The 19506-nt window shown below is 44.0% G+C and overlaps 1 protein-coding gene across 1 annotated transcript in view; it reads right to left on the reverse strand.

Annotated features, from left to right (window-relative positions):
* Positions 1–1699: 1699 nt before the first annotated feature.
* LOC129385038 (uncharacterized) overlaps positions 1700–19506 on the reverse strand; it is a 57166-nt gene continuing 39359 nt past the window's right edge. The window contains exon 3 of the mRNA XM_055070868.2: positions 1700–2360. Coding sequence (XP_054926843.2) covers positions 2314–2360 — 47 coding nt within the window. The 3' untranslated portion in view covers positions 1700–2313. The remainder of the gene's footprint in view (positions 2361–19506) is intronic.

Here is a 19506-nt window from a genome sequence, read left to right on the forward strand (position 1 = left end):
AAAAACCGGAATCGGTTCCTTTTTGACTGGGAATCGTGTTTATTAAATGAATGAAATAAATTCACCAACTACATCTGCATAAAAAAAGATGTGGTAGCTTTAGCACACAGCAGCTACGGAAATCTGTCTCTGAATTTGGAAAATCAACATGACGGAGGCTCACGCAGCGGCCGCCAGGTACTCCCTGCCGGTCCCTACGTGGGAGACGCCCACTGCGCGCTGACGTGCGTCCAGCAGGACTTTTATTAAAGTTTTTCCAATGCAATCCCGATGCTTACCCAACTGACAATAAGAAAAAAAAAACAATCGGCAAATAAATATAGGCGATGCAAAGTAAAAAAGAAAGTTATGTGACAGAGAGCGTCTACAACGTAGTATGCAACGGGTACCTGCTAGCCGCATACCAGCGTTGGGTGGCATGTTACAAGAGCCGATCTCGTCGGTAGTGCAAATCGCGAATAGACGAGTTGCTCTTAGAAGCGCCCAGAGGTTGGTTCTCTCGGTCATCGCGCGCGCTTTCTTACGTCGGGTTTTCGTGTTCTTTCTTTTGCTTGCCTGGCGATCGGCCTCGCATCTTGAGGCCCTCTCTAGGCGTGACGGCTCAGCCAGTCCGATATTGGGAACACGTCCGTGACCATGGCAACCGTTTTCCATACTTTTGCTTTTTAGACAGCACATCAAGTGAATAAAAATGAGCGCGGTTCCATTCGATTTCGCAGTCTTGTCTCCACGGGGACCTCCCGTTGCGTGCAGCGACTCGAGATGCACTCGGTTGGGCTGTGTTGTACTGCACTTGTGCGGAAAATGCATGTCGTCTCCTCTTATATTTTTAATTTTCTCTTTATCTAGCTTCGTTACCTGGCAATCGTTTCAAAATTGTACTGTATGGGCGGAATACCCTAGGTATACACAGACCATGAACGTTCGACTTTGCTGTATTTACCGTGAAGAGTTTGTTCATTTTTCACTGCTTTAAAGATATCTAAATACAATGCGTCGCTTGAATACGCTGATCAATGGTGTTTGTCTCCCTTGTCCACAAGCGGTCTCTGTGGGCATAGTTAATTAAAGGGAGCGATCGGTGAGAGCATTTTATTTTCCCTCTAGGCCTCCTTTGATTGCATTGCATGATCCGAGTCGTCATACATCCCGACCAAGATCCCATTAGATAGCACTTTGAACTTTCGCTTGTGGTTCCCCCTGCACTGTTTCTACAGTTTCTTTTGCCGAAGCCAATGTTTTGTTTTTTCTATTAAACAGTTTCCATTTTTTATAGAAAATAAGAAAGAGGAGGCTCAGTTGACGAATCCTCCCGATTGCTGCTTCTTTCTAATTTGGTAATTACTAGTACAATATGATTAACAAAGAAGATAAAGAAATCCTCGCACCACCTAATACAGAAACAAGAAGGAGTATTGCGACACAAAGGTGGAAAACTTCCGTGAAAGGATGCGCTAGAAAGTTTCACGAAGACACGAGAATAGAAGACACATAATTACACAGGATGCGCGCATTTATTATTCGTCATTTATGTTAGCGATTTCAAAGAGACGTTCGAGCTAGTTGATAGCTCTACGGTGAACAGCCTCCGATTCTTATGGACCCCACGGCTCGGCAAATGGCCGATGTGCATCAAGTAAGCGGAGTTTAATACGGCCGCGATTCGCAACCTGCCGTACATGAAAAATCACATAGGACGTTGTAATTATGTTGTTTTATTGTTCTCAATGATTACACATTATGCTGCCCTCAGTATCGTAGGTTATTAAGAGAAATTACTGCAGTTGGCCACGACAAAGCCTAATTTGTTTGCTTTTGTCACTGTACCTCATAAAATTTGCATGTTTCCGCTAACGCGCAGGCACCAATTAAAAAGAAATATCACTGGCTCAATTTTCAGAAGTCAGGCCATCGCATTGACCATAGTTTTCCTACCAAGAAAATTTCTCTTTACTGCTATCTCAACAAACTTGGAAACTAAAGAATGAAAATAACCGATTGCTTTGCAAACATATCGATACCGGGCAGGAAACGTGAAATTGCGCGCAATTGAGAGTTCTTGTCGCTGCACAGAAAAAAAAAAACTAATGTTGAGATGGGAATACACGAGTTCTATAAAAGCTTTCGCTTAGCCAATATCAGCGCAACCATGAAAGCTTCGGCGATGGAGCTTTCACAGCCAGGCTCAGTCCAAAGTATCGTAAGCAAACACGCTGTCTCATATGTGGTGTTCGCAAGGGAACAAAACCGGAAACGAGCATCGCCTTCGTTTGTTGCCTTGCAGACCACGGTAGGGCTGCCGATTTTCGTCTCTTATCTTCCGGAAGTAGACCGCAGACGACGACGTGATGCGGAAGAAGCTGCAGGAAATAAAACAGAAAGAGCGCGGTGCGTCCGACGAAGCGAGAAACGTGAACCGGAACGAAAGAAACAAATGGTACATACAAAACAAAACACATACAAGTATCAACTTAACTATCGCACGGTCATTTAGAGGACAAAAATAATCGCACCACGCCAAATTTCTGCTAAAACAGATAATACGCCTACGAGGTTGACGTCGAGAGAATTTTGTGCGCTGAGACAACTTAAGGTTTCTTTTCTTTGTCGTGTCTTATCTTTCGCTTTAGCAGAGAGAAAGATAGACTATGTTCCTGGTGATATTATTCTGACTGAATTTAAAGAGCTGGCTGCATCCTCATTGAAACGGCGTACCATGAAAATTTTACTATCCGCACTTAGTTCATTTTCCTTTCAAATGCATTGGAATTAATATTGATGCTCTTTTGAGATAAACAGGGCAAAATGACACCCACCGTGAAGCTCCATTCGGGATAATCGCAGTGACCGAAAAGTGGCGCTACGGTCTATGAATGTTAAATTCTATTTGAAGTAACGTAAGCCTGAGGGGTGTTGGTATTCATTTCTACCTTTTAGCACACAAAGCACACAGGAACAGCTTCCCTTTACGCCTACGTCTGTCTAAACTGTCCTTTTGTCTTTTATGCGCTCAATGCTAAAATAATAAATAAAGTTAAATTCAACTGCTGATCACGTGGTAACGGGCACCATAACAAAGTGCGGCAGCCGCACTACAGTGAGGATGGATGATAAAAAAAAAATGTCCACGCGCTCACAGTAAGACAGAGGAGGGTCTATATAATGAATTTCAGAAAGGTTTGCCTAGTAGCATGCCTAGGCTATGATTACAGACAGGTATACTGAAAAATTGAATATTTTGCCCTATGCGCGTTACAGGTATGCAACATACAGAGCGTTTCACGTTTTCAACACATAAACTAAGATTTCGCATTGAGAGGAGTGTCTGTGTAGGGACGGTTAAACGTGGTTTGCTCGCAGATGACGCACACGCCGCGCCATCTCACAGGATCAGTATTTGTCATAGCTCGATGGATGACAGCCGCTGATGAATAATATGTGCACACATCAGGGGCTGTTCTTTCAAACGTAAATATTCTGCAAGCGCTCATTAAGTGGCGTATATCTTCGAGTACATGGCAAGCCGGGTACCATGGCGATATTATCAGATTATTTAAATAAGAGCAGCAGAAGCTTGATGTGGGCGAGTTGGCTTACCATACTTGAAGAAAAGAAATGAGCGCTACAAAGACGCGGACTAAAAGAAGAACATGTAAGAGGGATAGGCGCTAAACGTGGGTAGCGCCTGTCCGTCTTACAGGACAGGCGCTACCCACGTTTAGCGCCTATCCCTCTTACATGTTCTTCTTTTAGTCCGCGTCTTTGTAGCGCTCATTTCTTCTCTTTAAGTATGATAAATAGGAGGCATTTATTATGTCAGGAATGATCCCAAATGCAGCATATAGACAACCTTTATCACGCCTTTTAAGGCACACGGCATTATAAACTCCCGAAGTGGACTGTAAGAACGAATACGTCTGTACTGGGGCTCCGAGTCGGCCCAGACAGCCGAGTGAACTCGCCACGAAAACAGAAGACAAAAGTTGGTCCCAAAGCTGATTTACACAGCAAGTACCGATACTTACATCAAGTCACATGTTAAAGGCTATTGAAACACCTTGAATCATAAGAACCCTAGGATGTAAAAATTGAACAGGAGCTAAAGTGATCAGTCACTTGCCGCCCTCTACATCTGTTGCAAACTCAGCCGACCTATCTGAAGCGTTCACCAAAATAAATGTCTACATGTGACGCCATCCCGTATAATCCCTCACACGCTAATAATGGAGCATATTCAATGCAAATTTGAATCAACTACATGTGTAATGTTAATGAATGCACTTGTTACTGTGTTCTCCTATACCAAAAGATCGCACGTTACCAGAGAGAGGGAGAGAGAGAGAGAGAGAGAGAGAAATAGAAAAGAGGAAAGGCAGGGAGGTTAACTAGACGTTAAATGTCGATATTTATGTACATATATAAGGTAGAGAGAGCCCTGCAACAATATGTGGCTGCGGCCGTTTAAGCTATGAAAGTTAGGAAGTCTGTTTCAATTTATGTTGAATGACCGAACACATATAACCATCTTATGAGACCAAACAACACTGTTTAAACATTCCAAGCTAAAAATAATTCTACAAATACTGTGGCAACATTGGAATCGGTGAACAGGGCGAGCAATGTCAAATTATATAACAAAACATGATTAATAAATGTCTGCTTTAAATTTTTAAACATATGCATGGAAGGAAGACATGTAATATTTCTGTTCAAGTCATAGCAACAAGAAATTCTTAAACATTTTGAAGTATATCGACCATAACATGTCATCTTTCGGTGAGAGAACAGGGTGTATAGTGGGTTTAACATGTCTAAGAGGCTGATGGAGAGACTGTAGTTGATTTAATTTTTAATCGGATAAATTCCACCATCAAGGGCCAGCGTTAAGCGAGATTAGGTCAGATACATCTAGAAGGATGAAGTTTCATTTCATTCGTACGTGATTTCTTTTTCTTGCTTCTCGTACCTCCTTCTTGCGGCCCAAATGATCTAATGACGTCAACTGCTATTGTTTCAGCAGTAGCCAATACATACTGAGGACATGGTGATGAGCAAGAGAGGACCAATGCGAGAGCCTTCTTTTTCTTTTATTTCTCGTCTTTCTCTTTTTTCTTTTCCTTTATTTTATTTTATTTTTCCATCGAGGGCGAGCTCCTGTGACTTTTCCCAGCAATGGAGCCATTCGTCCCCGGTTAAGGGCGATGGAGGCAGGATAACGAACGCTCGGGTAAGTAGAGATCTTGTTAGAGAGTTTTCGTACCGCTTCGGTTTCGGCGCCGTCTTCAATTTTCTATCCGTACTGAATATTGCTGCGACAGATTCCTAATTTGTAAGGTTTACTTTCACGCACTGCTGAATATATTTAAGGAACGGTGTTTCTACGTGCACGCTCAAAAGCCAAGGCTGCTGCTATTCTCAACACAGTTCTTACGCGAAGAGCGCTTAACGTCAACAACTAGCGAAGCATCATTATAGCAAACTTTATATTATTGAAGTGGAAGGTCAGGCGACGACAAACAGTCAGTTTTATTTTAAAACTGTGACTGTTTAAAAGAAGTTTAAAAGGACTCGACTGCAATGGCAGTCGAGTCCTTTTATTGAACGAGCGTCTGCCGCGGAGGATTGCTGATCCTCTTCCATTTTAGTAGCCACGGTATTATTTGTTATTTCCCCACATCTCTTGCGAGACTAGCTTTCTTGATTGGGTTACACTGGGTGTATCATCATTCGCGGCTGTGGCTTAGTGCCACATATGGCACTGCACTTCTGAACACAAGGTCGCAAGTTTGATTCGCTACCGTGGCTGCCGCGTACAGATGGGGGCAGAATGCGCTGCCGGCGTTAAATCGGTGTCGTGGCTCCGTGTGAAGTCGGACGGCGAATTGAGTCAAATGTGCCGATAAGTAGCGGTAAGCTCATCGTTCTTGTTCATGAAAACGCAAGACGTAACTCGATAGTCACAACTGGCAAGAAGTCAACTTAAATGTACAAAGGTTCAGCGTGATGAGATAAGTTTTCACATATGATCCATGCTGTTACCAAGGTACATTTTCCGGGAGAACGTGCAGTTCCATAAGACAGTGATACTGACCATACTAGGAACAAGTGACATTCACGTATGGTACAAAACGCGCGCAGATTACGCACGGAGAGGGACAACTAAAATTTTTCTGACATAGGTGCAGTTATGTACAGTGTAACAGCGCTGGTTAAAGCCAAATCCACTGCACACTAACAATAGTGGAGCAAAATTCAGTATACTCATTGATCCAGCGTGTTCACAACGCCTCAACAACTGCAAACTCCTTGCAGCAACCTCTTGATTTGGTAGTGGTGGTGATGATGTTACTACAAGTTAGGATGGGTTAGCTTGACAAGCCTGACAATGCAATAGCTACACCTGAGCGTCTCCTTCCATTTACCAAACATGTCATAATGAGTTGCTCAATTCCGTTTCTCACAAAAAGTTTTGTAGATTGGCATTTTGTTTTTGCACGTGATCCACACTATAAGGGCGAGTAAGTAGCTTGGACATCTCTGCTTTTATTTTGCTCCTTGTCCTTCTTTGCAAAATATAAAAACATACGAGCGATGTTACATCTTTTAGGCGTCAAATGGTGCAGAAGGAACGAATATACGAGCGATAAGGTCAGACTATGTTCGCAAGCCTGATTACCATACACGGTAACGATATCTAGTTGGAGATTCTTGGCATTCCTGGCATAATGTAAGGGCGGGCATACAGAACACACGAGGGCACATATTTTCCTATCACCTGCCGTGGTTTAATGCACGTGCGCGTCGTGTTATGGTGTCGAGTTTGCAGAGTTCAGACAAATGCGTGTAATAGAAAAATTAAGAAGCCCCGTCAGCCTACGCAAGAAGGAACGCTGCTTGCGACAACTCATCTATTTCGCGATTGCGTTCTGTGGGAAGGCAGTAAAACAAGAGTGCTTCAATTGTGCTTACTACCAGTAGTTATCTTCAAACGGCGCATTTGCGGGCACAGCACTATTGCAAGCATTGCAGGAATGTCTGACAAGCCAAGATTAGAACAAGCTGTTCGCAGTGATAGGGGAACGGCTCACAGCTGCGCCAAGAATATTTTACCTTCCATGCGTGGCAATTTCCTTGCGAAACATTTTCTGGATCTGTTGCTTTTTTTCGTGATCATTATCCAGAAGAACGAACGTATTTGTAATTGATTATCACTTTCATAAGACTAGCTCATGCAATGGCATCTTTGCCGAATAGGTTCCCAAAGTACACAGCTGATTAATACTATTCGTTTTCTTTTTCGTCCCAAATAACACTGTCACGTATATTAGCATCCTTAATTATTACGTCTCATTATTCTTATGCGTTATCTCGGGAAAACCTGCACCTCACGTCGAATGCGCATTTAGTACGAGCAAACTTTTTTGTTAAACATGTCTAGGCGTAAACACGTATACGAACACATATGTAGTCTGGCCTTTTCGTTCATCGCGAATGCTGATCTATTCTAAAGCAGATAATACCTCTTCGTTTCCGACACAATCTTCTCAACGGAATCAACACATGTTTCTAGGTAAACTACACTGAATCTCGCTTTGAAGAACGGTATATTTTCTTCGTCACGCGCATAAGCAGCTTTTTCAAGACGTTCAAAACAATTTCCGACAAGCTCGTTCAGAATTCCACGCTGTATATAGTATCGTGTGTCTGCCTTAATGTGTTCACGCGCGTTTGCGTCTGAAATCCCCAGCAAAAACGCATTGCAACAATAAACATCCTGAAAATCTCCAGGGAGCTGGGCGCTTCTTTTATCAAAGCAGTGAGGATAAATCACTAAACGCTATATTTATAAAATTATATATCTTGCTTTTCCTTCAGCACTTACGTCATGGCTGGCTGGAGTGCACGTGCATCTCATATTCACTTGAGAACAGAAATTCTAGGGAGCTCTGCTTGCGATCGCACATCAGACTTGGCGGATACGAAGAAAAATTGCTCCCAGTAAACGTCGCCATCGAATGCACAGCCAGCGTTTCCCTGCACCAGCATCTTAAATCAGTGAATACACCGGCGCAGCCATTCTGTTTAGGGAAATATATATTCTCTTTAAGGTGGAGGTCCCATTCATAAGATTAAACGCGCAGGATTGTTACGTACATAAAAAAAAGCGTCAAGGCAAGTAAACAGGCGTCAGGCCTTCTATTCATGTATGCGTTCTGTTGCATGACTGTTATGGTTTTATAAGTTATAAAAATTAAGATATAGTAAGCGATGAAAATGAAGGTCAAACGTTAACTCTCGGCGCATCACAGGTGCATTGACGATTGTTACACAATGGCGTGTTTTGACAATTTTCTGCACATTCTGCCTCTTTGAATGGGAACGGGTTATGTTTGACCATGTCGCATTCGCTGGGGAAGCAGCGTTAAAGAAATATTGAACACGTTGCGAAATCCTGGACCCTGCAAGTGACGGTAAGCGCGCTTTCCTATTACTTGTTTTTCATACGCAGATCAAGTATGGATCCCTATACGTTAGTGCTAAAATTATGATACCAAAAAAAGAAAGATAGGGCATTCTTCGAGGATTACGATTGCAGCTAATTCTAGCGGATTAGGACGACTCGTCAACAGCGAAAGGTTGCAGAGTGCAACTACAATTTATTTGTACTTACAAATTCCGTGCGATGCTTTTATTTTTTTTCTGCTTGTTATAAATACTGTACCTGAATATACTTTGCGTACGGTATGTTTACTGAACTAAAAAGAAGACTACTTTGCCTATATATAAGGTACTTAGGTTACTGATAAGATTTCTTTCGTTAGTCTCAAAAGCTTACATTGGTATTTATTAGTGCTTTCAAATTCCTTTGCAGCATATATTTGTAACGTTCTTTTTTACCCATGTTTAGCCTTAGGAGATATTGAGGAAATGGTTTGTGCAGAGAAAGCAATGAACGCCCAATTGCTAATACTATTCATTCGCATTAGGCGTTAAGCATAGCGTACTTAACAACATCAGAAATATAAGCAATAATACCATACTGAGAAAAACGAAGGAAAGCTAAACATTCGGTTGATTCCTCTCGCATAAGAACCTGTTTCCATCGGTGAAAAAACAGAGCGTAATACGCACGGACAGTGGAGGAAAACAGGACACGCGCTGTCCTGTGTTCCTCCCTTGTCCCTATTTATATCGCGCTGTTTTTTTTTTCTTTTCACCGATGGATTCCTACCAGCTTGCTTGCATTCATACCCTTTTAAGAATTCTTTATAACACGAAAGCTCTAAAAGAATACCATATAATGCAATTAACAAGTCTCTGACGTTAATCAAAGATTTAAGGGATGTGCATCTCATTGGTGTTATTGAATGCCTATTATTTTCCTTTTTCTCTTCTTCCTTCTGAAGATCCTTTTGTATATTCTATACGCAACTTTATATTTGTTCAAAATTGTATGTTAGAATGTTGATGAGCTGTTGAGTGGATATTTGATGACTGTTTGTTTAAATTTTGTTTGAATTAACAGGCAACCACCCTTCGCCTGCTGCAGACAAACACGTACCCCTCACTAACACGTTACCACAGGATCTACCCAGACATCTAACCTAGTAACACTTGTAAGATCGGTAAGACTCGGGCAGCTTCGCTTCCTCACATGCTCTGGGAATGTAAACTCTAATATCCGACAAATAATACTGTGACCCTCTCGTCGGGAAGGCACACCACTCTGCTCAGCTCTCACCTCGACGACCAATTCTGGGCTATCCAACAAGTCTGCGAGGCGACGAAGACGCAAAACTTCGACGTCCCCACATGGTAGGCCTAGCCAACTAAACTGCTGGTTTCAATAAAAGTTTGATTCTCGTCCTCCTTGGATACAAACTAGGCTATGGTTATGGGTCTCCTCAGTGTGTGCAAACTTGGTGCTGCAAAAGAAAGAAGGAAAGTCAATCAATCGAATCAATCAAGCACACGAAACCTGCGCCGCTACCCAGTGTAAACAGCGCCACGAAGTCTGCCAGGCGTCATATACCCGACGCGACTGAGAGTGCGCGTGTGGCGTAACTGCGTCATGAGAACTACGGCGACGTCACGCGCCAGCGCCCATAGACATGTTTGAAAGTAAGCAGACGTGCGAAAACGGTGTGAACCGCTGTCGCCACCTGACGGTGACGGTTGTCGTGGATTACCTCCTAAAAAGAAAGCGCCAGGAAAAAGAAGTGCAACCAACAAATGTAATATCAAGCTCACGAGCAACGCGCCATCAATGTCGTCGCCTGTAGACACCGACCGAATTTGACACGTTAGCACCGAGGCACCTCCAAGAACTCCCACCTTTACTACCAGCTGGCGGCCACGTTTTCTATGGCATTACTTCAATGATAAAAGAAATGGTATGTATATACCCTCATGACAAGAACTAATTGTCATCAAGTGCACAATATTTTAAAGAAAGCAGATCGTTTTAATGTTTATATGCCTGCTTTCCTAACCGTTATGTAGGCAGAAAAAGCTGACAGCCAATTAAGTAGCTTTACGTGATTTGAATGCGAAAGCACTTGGGCCTCTTCGAGTTATCACCTTAAATCAGTACTTTACTTTAATCGACCTTGCTCTATTTCTTAACGACCTTAAGTCACCTTAACCGACCTTAACTCATTTTCATCCACCTTAAAACAGGTCAATAAAGCTAACCTTAATTTGTATCAACCCTAGTACACCCTAATGCACTTGAATTCACCTTCATTGACTTCACCGTGGGATATTGCAGTGCGAGCAGCAGCAGGTATAGCACCGGAAACGTGATGTCATCACTTGGTCACGTGGGTTTTGGCACCATCTGACATTAACGCCGCACACCGGACGGACGTCGGATCTTCCACTTCATGGGGCATACAGGGTGTGTCACTTATCTTCGGCCAAACGTTGAAAATATGCAAATGCTACGTAGCTGGATCGAACCAACGTAATGTTGTGTGGGTCACTTTGAGATACTCAGATTATTTTTGCGTTCCGCCTAATTAAAATATTAGCCATAATTATTAATGAAATTCTTCATTATTTAATTCGATGAAAAGTGTCAATGAGAAAATTGTAAAGCAACTTGAGAAACTCCCAATACAACTTTATGATGCTCAATGCATGCTGCATAAGTGTTTTTCAGCTCGTGAAAGATGCCCGCGAATGCACGCAAAGTGCCTCGAGCGGCCAGTCGCGCGGCAATTTGGCTTGTATTCGCGGGCATCTTTCACGTTCAGAAAAACACTTTTACGTAGCACGTATTGAGCAACAGAAAACTACATTGGGAGTTTTTCATGCTTCTCTACAATTCCCTCGTTGACACTTTTAATCTACTTATAATAATTGAGAAGTTTAATAATTAATTAGGACTACCTAATTAGGCGGAATGCAAAACATCTGAGTACCTCCAAGCGACAGCAAACTACCTTAGTTCCCTCCTGCTACGTAGCATTTGCATATTATTAAAGTTTGGCCCAAGTTAAGTGAAACACCCTGTACATGGTTTGCGCCTTTAAAACGATACTTTGACCGCAAGACACTTCCAAGTACAACCATCCTTGCTTCCCTAATAGGGTCAGGTAACTGGCCATTTTTCTCCCCAATTTCGCAGTGACAGAAAACATGATACGTAAGTATCACAACTGCTACAAATGTACAAAATCAACAGCTCAATTCTTTTACTAGGGCAAGCTTTTGTAGCATTTCTACGACTTCTTCCCTGACCATTAAGTAGGCACAAATCGGCGAAGTATCACCATCTCACGGATTCGTCTGATGATGATTGCGGACGTACGTCCTGCATAAAACATTTCGGAGTTAAAAAAAGCCCATTCGCATACCGTTTTCGATTACAAAACAGATAGACAGAAAACACCTTTGCTAGACACGTAACCCTTTTACAAGCATTCCTGGTGCCCAGTTACAACGTGAACGTTGGGGACAATAACGGCATATAACACTATGAAGATTCACTGGCATAGACTACGATAACACAGAATATCTTTCAATATCTCACAAGGCTTCCATAGCAAAGAAGCGGGAGCTGGAGCAACGGCAAACTGCATCGCGACGCCATCTACAGGCAGCATCTGGGATCAAGACAGCCAATGGGTGCCCTTTATTATCGGCAGACATGTCGCTTGACTCGTGTCAATGTTTCATGCTTCAGCTCGCCAAAATGCCGAGCGACGCCGCAGCTCCGTCTCCCGTTGCATGGAGTATACCACTCTTGTCGGCGCCTGTACGTTTCTGCATCGAGAGGGAAGAATTAAGATATTTAGAATAACGGGAGAAAAAATTCACCGATGTTTACAATAATCCCTAATGCTAAACTTGAGCGCAGCTCTATACGTGTTTTCATTTCACGACGTATCGGCTGGCGCGGACAAACTGTCTTGTGCGGCACATCGAAAAAGGAGCGAAGTGTGGCGCCACTGCTTCGCTAATCTGGAGATCACGTGAGGCAACGCGTGGGACCAGCTCGTGGGTGACGCATGGGCGCGATTCACAGAAGCCGCTGCCGAAAAACCTCCCAGACGATGGATGGATGGATGGATGGATGGATGGATGGATGGATGGATGGATGGATGTTATGAGCGTCCCCTTTGGAACGGGGCAGTGGGTTACGCTACCAAGCTCTGGCTATTATACTGCCTTATGTCCTACCTAGGTTAAACAATGCAAAAAAAAAAATAATAACGCTATGAACTATCAAGCCCAAATTTTCTGATCCCCTATTGCGTACTGTGCTTTTGTACGTCTCCGTCTTTTGTCGTTTCCCTACTTTTCTTCTACCAATCCTCCAATCGCCTCTTAGTAATGTCTATTGCGGACATGTTTGCTTTACCACTGCTCCCGCTGAACCCAAGGGCTTCAAGGAGGTCAGTGGTGCCTAAATCCACCGCTGGGTAGGCGTCTTCACACTCTAATAAAACATGCTGCATCGTTTCCCTAGCTTTACCGCAGCAAGCACATGATTCTTCTTCCTTCTAATATCTCGCTTTATAGGTGCGTGTTCTAAGGCATCCCGATCTCGCTTCGAAAAGTAACGAGCTTCCCTTTGAGTTATCATAAATGGTTTGTTTCCTGATTTCGTTTTTTCCTCTTAAGTAGTTACTCATGGCAAGTTTCTTTTCCATTGCCGCCACCCATGAGATTATTTCTGCCTCTCTGACTTTTCGCTTGACCTTCTTTGTTGCTGTGTTGCCCACCCTACAGGCCGCATACTTGCTGGTAAGCTTCCTAGTTCTTTTCCTCCATTGTGAATCAATGTTTTTCCTGTACAGATACCTGAACACTCTCCCAGCCCATTCACTTTCTTTCATATTCCTCAGCCGTTCTCATACTCAACTTTACCGCAAGCTTCCCTCACTTCAAAGCTAGTCCAGCCCATATCAGCCTGCGCGGCTTCATATGTCGTCTTCCCGCGAGCGCCCAATGCGAGGCGACCCACTGACCTTTGGTTTCCATCGATTCCTGATTGCACCCCTGATTTAAAGTAAACAACCGCATTTCCAAAAGTAAGTCCTGGAACTATTACACCTTTCCACATACCTCGGAGGACCTCGTATCTATTGTATCCCCATAGCACTCTGTGCTTCATTATGGCAGAATTTCTCTTCCCCTTTACTGTTATGCTTTCTTCCTGTGTTTTCATATATCTATTGCCTTCGTTTATTTATATACTAAGGTATTTATATTCTGTTACCCGAGGTATTTCTAGGCCCTGTATCTCCACTGTCTGTTCACTGTTTTCATTGAATACCATAACACCTGATTTTCTAACACTAAATTTCAAATCTAAATTGTTGCCTTCCTGTCCACAGATATTAGCCAGACGTTGCAAATCACTTTGCTTGTTAGCTAGCAACACAAAGTCGTCCGCATAAAATAAACCTGGGAGTTGCTGCTCTACTACTGTACCCGCCTGTTTGTATGAGAGATTAAACCCGATATTACTTCCTTCTAGCGCCCTCTCCATCCTCACCATGTACATCATAAACAGCAGCGGGGATAAAGGGCAACCCTGCCTCAGTCCCTTGTTGATATGAACTTTCTCCTCGCGCCTCATCCCTTCCCATTCAACGCAAACGGTATTTTCTAGGTAAATCTCTCTCAAAATCTGTAGAAAATCGTTACCTAAGCCTTCGCCTTCCCGAATATCCCCCAAAATTCTGCGGTCTACGTTGTCGTAGGCTCCTGTAATGTCTAAAAAGGCCACATACAACGGTCTGCTTTCTGTTTTTGATATTTCAATACACTGAGTAAGAACAAACAAGTTGTCATCCAAACGCCTACTTATTCTGAAGCCATTCTGAAGCACTCCCAAAAAGCCATTATTCTCTGTCCATGCTTGAAGCTTTAATTTGATCGCCTGCATTGCTGGCCTGTATATTACCGATGTAATGGTCAACGGTCTATACGACTCGCGCTACGGCGGCACCATCTCGTAGCCACCATAGACGCACTACGCCTTTCTTCTCCCGCTTTCGCCATTCCCTCCTCCGCTCACTGTTCCGCCGTACCCTCCTCGCCGCTTTCCTCATCGCACCTGTTCCCTCTCGTCGCTTTTTTTTTTTCATCCCTCGCTGCGCGCCGCGTTCGCTCTCATCTTTCGCTGCGCTCGTTCGCTGAGTTACGCCGGGAACGCCGACGCTAGCCGCAGGGATGGGTGACTGAGCCGCGATCTAAAAGCGCGCATGCAGTGCGCAGTAGTTTTTATGCAGAGCGCGCTAAGCGTTATGTCAGAATCTACAGAGAGTGCGAAATCAAATTTCTAAGGTAATCGGCTGAAGCGATGACGGCACGACATCAAGTGCGAGCATTTCCTTGCAGGCTTGTGGGACCTTTTACCTTTTTTTTTACATGAAATAAAGCCGGGAAAAAACACGATACGCAGCGACATGATGCTAAAATGTTTTGCGGCTGCAGGCTTTCGCAATCGGGAAACATATACTTACCAGTGTAATTGGGTTACTGCAAATCAACTAGAACTGAATATTTCAGGAATATGTAGTGCTTGTTGAACGAAGAAAGCGATCAAGTTATCCCATGGCTCGAGATGACTTTGTATGTAGCCCTTATTACTTAAGCCTAATTTACAGAAGCTGAAAGATTATCGACCGTCCTGAAGGCAATGAAGACCAGACCACGGTGGGTCAGACGCCGCTGCTGCGCGCCACTTTCGAACTGCTGCACACGGTTTGTTATTAAGCATACGCGATATTGTAACGCTGGTCGCCGTATATGTGCACGTCTCATTGATAGTTAAAAGATATTAAAAAATGAATGCCACGAACGATTTTGTTTTTGGCATGTGAAAAATGAAGGATTTCTCAGGAAGCTTTTACCCTCGTTACCAAAACTTTAATGACTTCTGTCGGTTGACATCGTGGAAACAGGGCTTCTATATTGTACGCGTTCGTAAAGCCGACAATCGGTTTCGTCTCACGCAATTGTCCTAAGCCGCGCCCATATCGCGGCCTAGGCCAATTTAGGCCACTCGTGTGGGGCGAAACTGAACGTCGACATCTCGAACTCGTACGAGACAGCGGCCCAGATAACTGCTTCCTCACGTGCGCTCCCTGGTTGCTACAACCATCGCACCAAGGTTACTGGTTATGGATACGAAGTTCCGCTCCATATCTTTAAGAAGACACACGCTGCAGAGCATAGTGTGAATAAGTGTCATTTATCTTTTGGAAACTATGTGGTTGCGCAGGACTGTTAGAACTATGCAGCACAGCTTCCCATCCATAATCATGAACCAAGTGGCCTACACGCGAATGCTGATACAATAGCTGACAGGAATTTCCTCAGTACTCTTAGTACTGGCGACCATCGTTACCGATGCTTTTCAGGGCTTCACGCAAGCGTCCTTATTATACCGGTGAGTGTTATAGTCGACTATGTTGATGTTATTAACGATTAAGATGGTGCTCATATAAATATGAAAGCGTACACACGCAGGGTATAAAGTGTAATATTGGTGGGGTATTCTGTAACAGTCCACCTAGTCGACAGTCCATTTCGGCTGCTGCTGATTTGATGCAGCTGTACGAGAGAGGAGGAGACGAGCGGCCCTAGCCAATCAGCAGCGGCCGAAATGGACAGTCCACTAGGTGGACTCTTACAGAATACCTCCCCGCCCCCCTGATTAGCATTTTTGTATATGACTGTGGTTAAGTGAATGAATGAAGCCTCTAGTCTGAAAAAGCAGCCTGCAGCTCGTTTCAAGTTAAGGTTGGTTTAGCAGTAAAAACTAAAACATAATAGAATGCAAGCACTTAGGTGGCGCGCCTTGTTCTAGTCGCCGAGTAGTAACATTTATTTTTATTTTTTTCTCGCTTTTTGGTTGTGTTACTGCTCGTCGCCTGGGCACTCGGAAAGGACACAGCCGATTGCTTGCCCGCGCTCGATCCGCTTGGACGAGTCTCTGCTGCTTCCAGAATTTCCCCGGGGTTCCGTGCAAAACAGTATCGATTGACGCGGCCTGCTTTGCACGATTGTGCCAGCCCGTGCCGGGGCGAATGCATGCTCTGAAATGGACACATGCGGTTTTGGGTTTCTGTGTCATTCTAGCGTGACTGAAGTGAAAGTACTTTCGCAGCAAACGGAACACGAGCGTCATCATTTTGAACTCACAAGGAGAAACCAAATTTTGTTAGGCATTCTATCGAATCGTTGCAAGTGCCTCTCTTCTAACAGAAACAATGTTTTAGTGTTCTTTCTTTATTTATTCTTCCCATGTCACCCCTTTTATCTTTCTCTCTCTTTTTCCTTTCATATTCCCCTCTTTTATTTCTTATTCCTTTCTATTTTCTTTATTTCTGTCTTTTGCTTGAGACTGCTATAAAGCTGACCCTACCGAAAGAAAGAATGCTGTAGAAACGCTTGTTTTCTTTTTCCCTTACTAAGCACCACTTCCTGGAAAGCTTGGAAGACTTCGAAATAATGACTGTTTTGCATGTGGGCGGCTCATGGTTGCAGGTGGTAGAAATATACGCAAGCAACTATCAGTCACTCCTGTTTTAATCAAATTGCGAAAGACTAAATTGTAAATGGTATTTGTTCCAGTGCCTAAGTGACAGACACGTTACCGCATTTAACAGTTAATGTGAGCCTGCGCATGTGTGCTTCAATATAGCGGCCACCGAAAGAGTTATAATCACAACGGTTCAGTTTAATATGTTCATCCCAATTCACGTCCGAATATTGCCAAACTTGGTTAGCAAAAGCCTGTAGTGCCACTATAGAGCATGAAATACATTTAGCTCGCGTTGTCGGCGACCTTTAAGTGAACTTGAGCCAAAAGCCAGGGCTCTTATCTGGGCAAGTCTCGAGAACAAAACAAGATTGTCCGGGCAACCAATCGTAGCTTAAGGAAAATGCAGTCTCTGGCCACCACCCTTTCTACAGGACCGCATTAAATACGCTAGTTACTGCTCAAATAAGTTGCAAAAAAATATTGTTTCCGAGTTCTTCCTAATGTTTGTTCACAATATCACTTAAGCTGTAACTTCTAGTACGGTGAAGTTTTATTCACCATTTCCAATAGGGCGACGTTCAAAAGGCAGATTCAGGGCACCATACACTTCATTATCTTTTGGTGCTGAGACAGGATCGCCTGTGCTCTTTAGAACGCCAGCGGTCCGTGAGTTCCGCGGCTCCGGTCTTGCGTCGTATCGAGAGATGGCGCCACATAGCGTGGTGCCTCCTTCAAGCAGTTTTGTTCTTCTAGCTGGGCAGTGCGCTGTATTTCTGGCGTCTTTCGCTGCCTGCCGTGCCGCCTTCAGCCGGTTTTCTTCTAGCTGGGCACCGTCCATATGAGCCAGTGCACAGTATGACATGGTTCAGTGTGGTGTGGTGTGGTGGTGTGCGCCGTTCTAAACATGCACTACAGCCATATTAAGATTGTGGATAGTATAATCTGCAATCAATCTGCTTTGCCGGATGCCGTTTCCTTGCTTGAATCTACAATGGATTACGGGAGAGCCAGGATGCTTTTAACTACTCCTTCATAATTGCTATTTTTGCTATGGCGTTATAAGACCTGTTATAATATATATAAGCCTATGCTCTACTCTCACAATAACGTAAATGCTGCTTATCTTTGCAGCGCCAAACGCTAGCTGAGTCAAAGAACGAACTGATTAGGGGAGCATGCATCGACGGCAGGGCGAGCAGACGTTGAGCGGGCGACGTGTCACGGATGAACATGTCTTTAGGCGCTTTCGCTCTTCGTATTGGTTAAGGAGCCCTGCAGCTGGTTAAGGAGTCCTGCAGTACAGTCGAGGAATGGGACTTTACACAGTCTTATCGGATATGTCCCGTGTGAACCACCTTATGCTTCAGGGTGAGAGGAGCGCTGGCAAAAACCCTTCTCTCTCGCCGCCGCCACCGTCATCTCCAGCTATGGAGTCTGCGGGATAACGCCACTTTGTGCGAGAGAGAGAGAGAGAGAAGGCAGCCGCCTTCTACGCCGTAGCTCACGCTCGTGGAGACAGCGCACATACCAGATGCATAACGAGATGCCTTCAAATTTCCTTTAAAACGGAAACCAAGGGAAAATAAATAATTTGCGGTCGGTTCTTTTTACAATCGAACATACATTTGAAACAGCCTCGAAGTAGTAATTAGACAAAAACGTCGCACTTCCGCGCAAAAAGCGAAGCGTCGATTGTGATAGCAAGTTTGAGTTGAGTTGTTGAGTTGAGTGGTTGTAGGCTACTGGTGAGATTAGCCTTGCAGTTGCTACCGGCAATTGCTCCACCGTAGCGACACTTAAAATAAATAAATCACATAATCAGACACAGACCGCACAATTACAAATGGTTAGTAATGATTAATAAATTAGTTGACAGCTATACAAAGCATGGATAGTAGTTTTCTCGTCCGTATAAACTTTTAAACATTCTCTTATAAACTAAATTAACAAGCATTGTGTCAGCGCACAGAAGCAACCATGAACACATCATACTTGATGGCCGCGGACACTCGGTGTTAAAATAAAACAAAATTATTGGGTTTTACGTGCCAAAACCACGACCTGATTATGAGGCACGCTGTAGTGCCTGGATTAATTTTGACCGTTACCTTGCAGCTCAATCTAATTACACGGCTGTTCTTGCAACTCTCCGCCAACGAAATGCGGCTGCCGTGGCCGGGATTTGATCCCGCGATATCTCGCTTAGCAGCGTAACACCAAAGGCACTAGGCAACCACGGCGGGTGCTGTCGAAACCTTGGCGTGAGTGAAGCGAGCGAAGTGACTTTCACGCTGGCTATCGCTTCCACGCAAACTGAGCGGCGAGAATACAGGATGTACAAAAGTATGAGCCGTCGGCGACCATAGACTCTGCCCGCAACGCAGATCGTTTTCAACAGCGCGCGCGGCCGCGCAATACACAGTTGCTGCCAGAGTACAACACCATACTCCCTCCCTCCCCTCCTCTCGGTGCCTCGTGCGTGACTCTAGACGACACGC

The sequence above is a fragment of the Dermacentor andersoni genome, chromosome 5 (genome assembly GCF_023375885.2).
Source record: "Dermacentor andersoni chromosome 5, qqDerAnde1_hic_scaffold, whole genome shotgun sequence".
In the NCBI taxonomy this organism is placed as follows: domain Eukaryota; kingdom Metazoa; phylum Arthropoda; class Arachnida; order Ixodida; family Ixodidae; genus Dermacentor; species Dermacentor andersoni.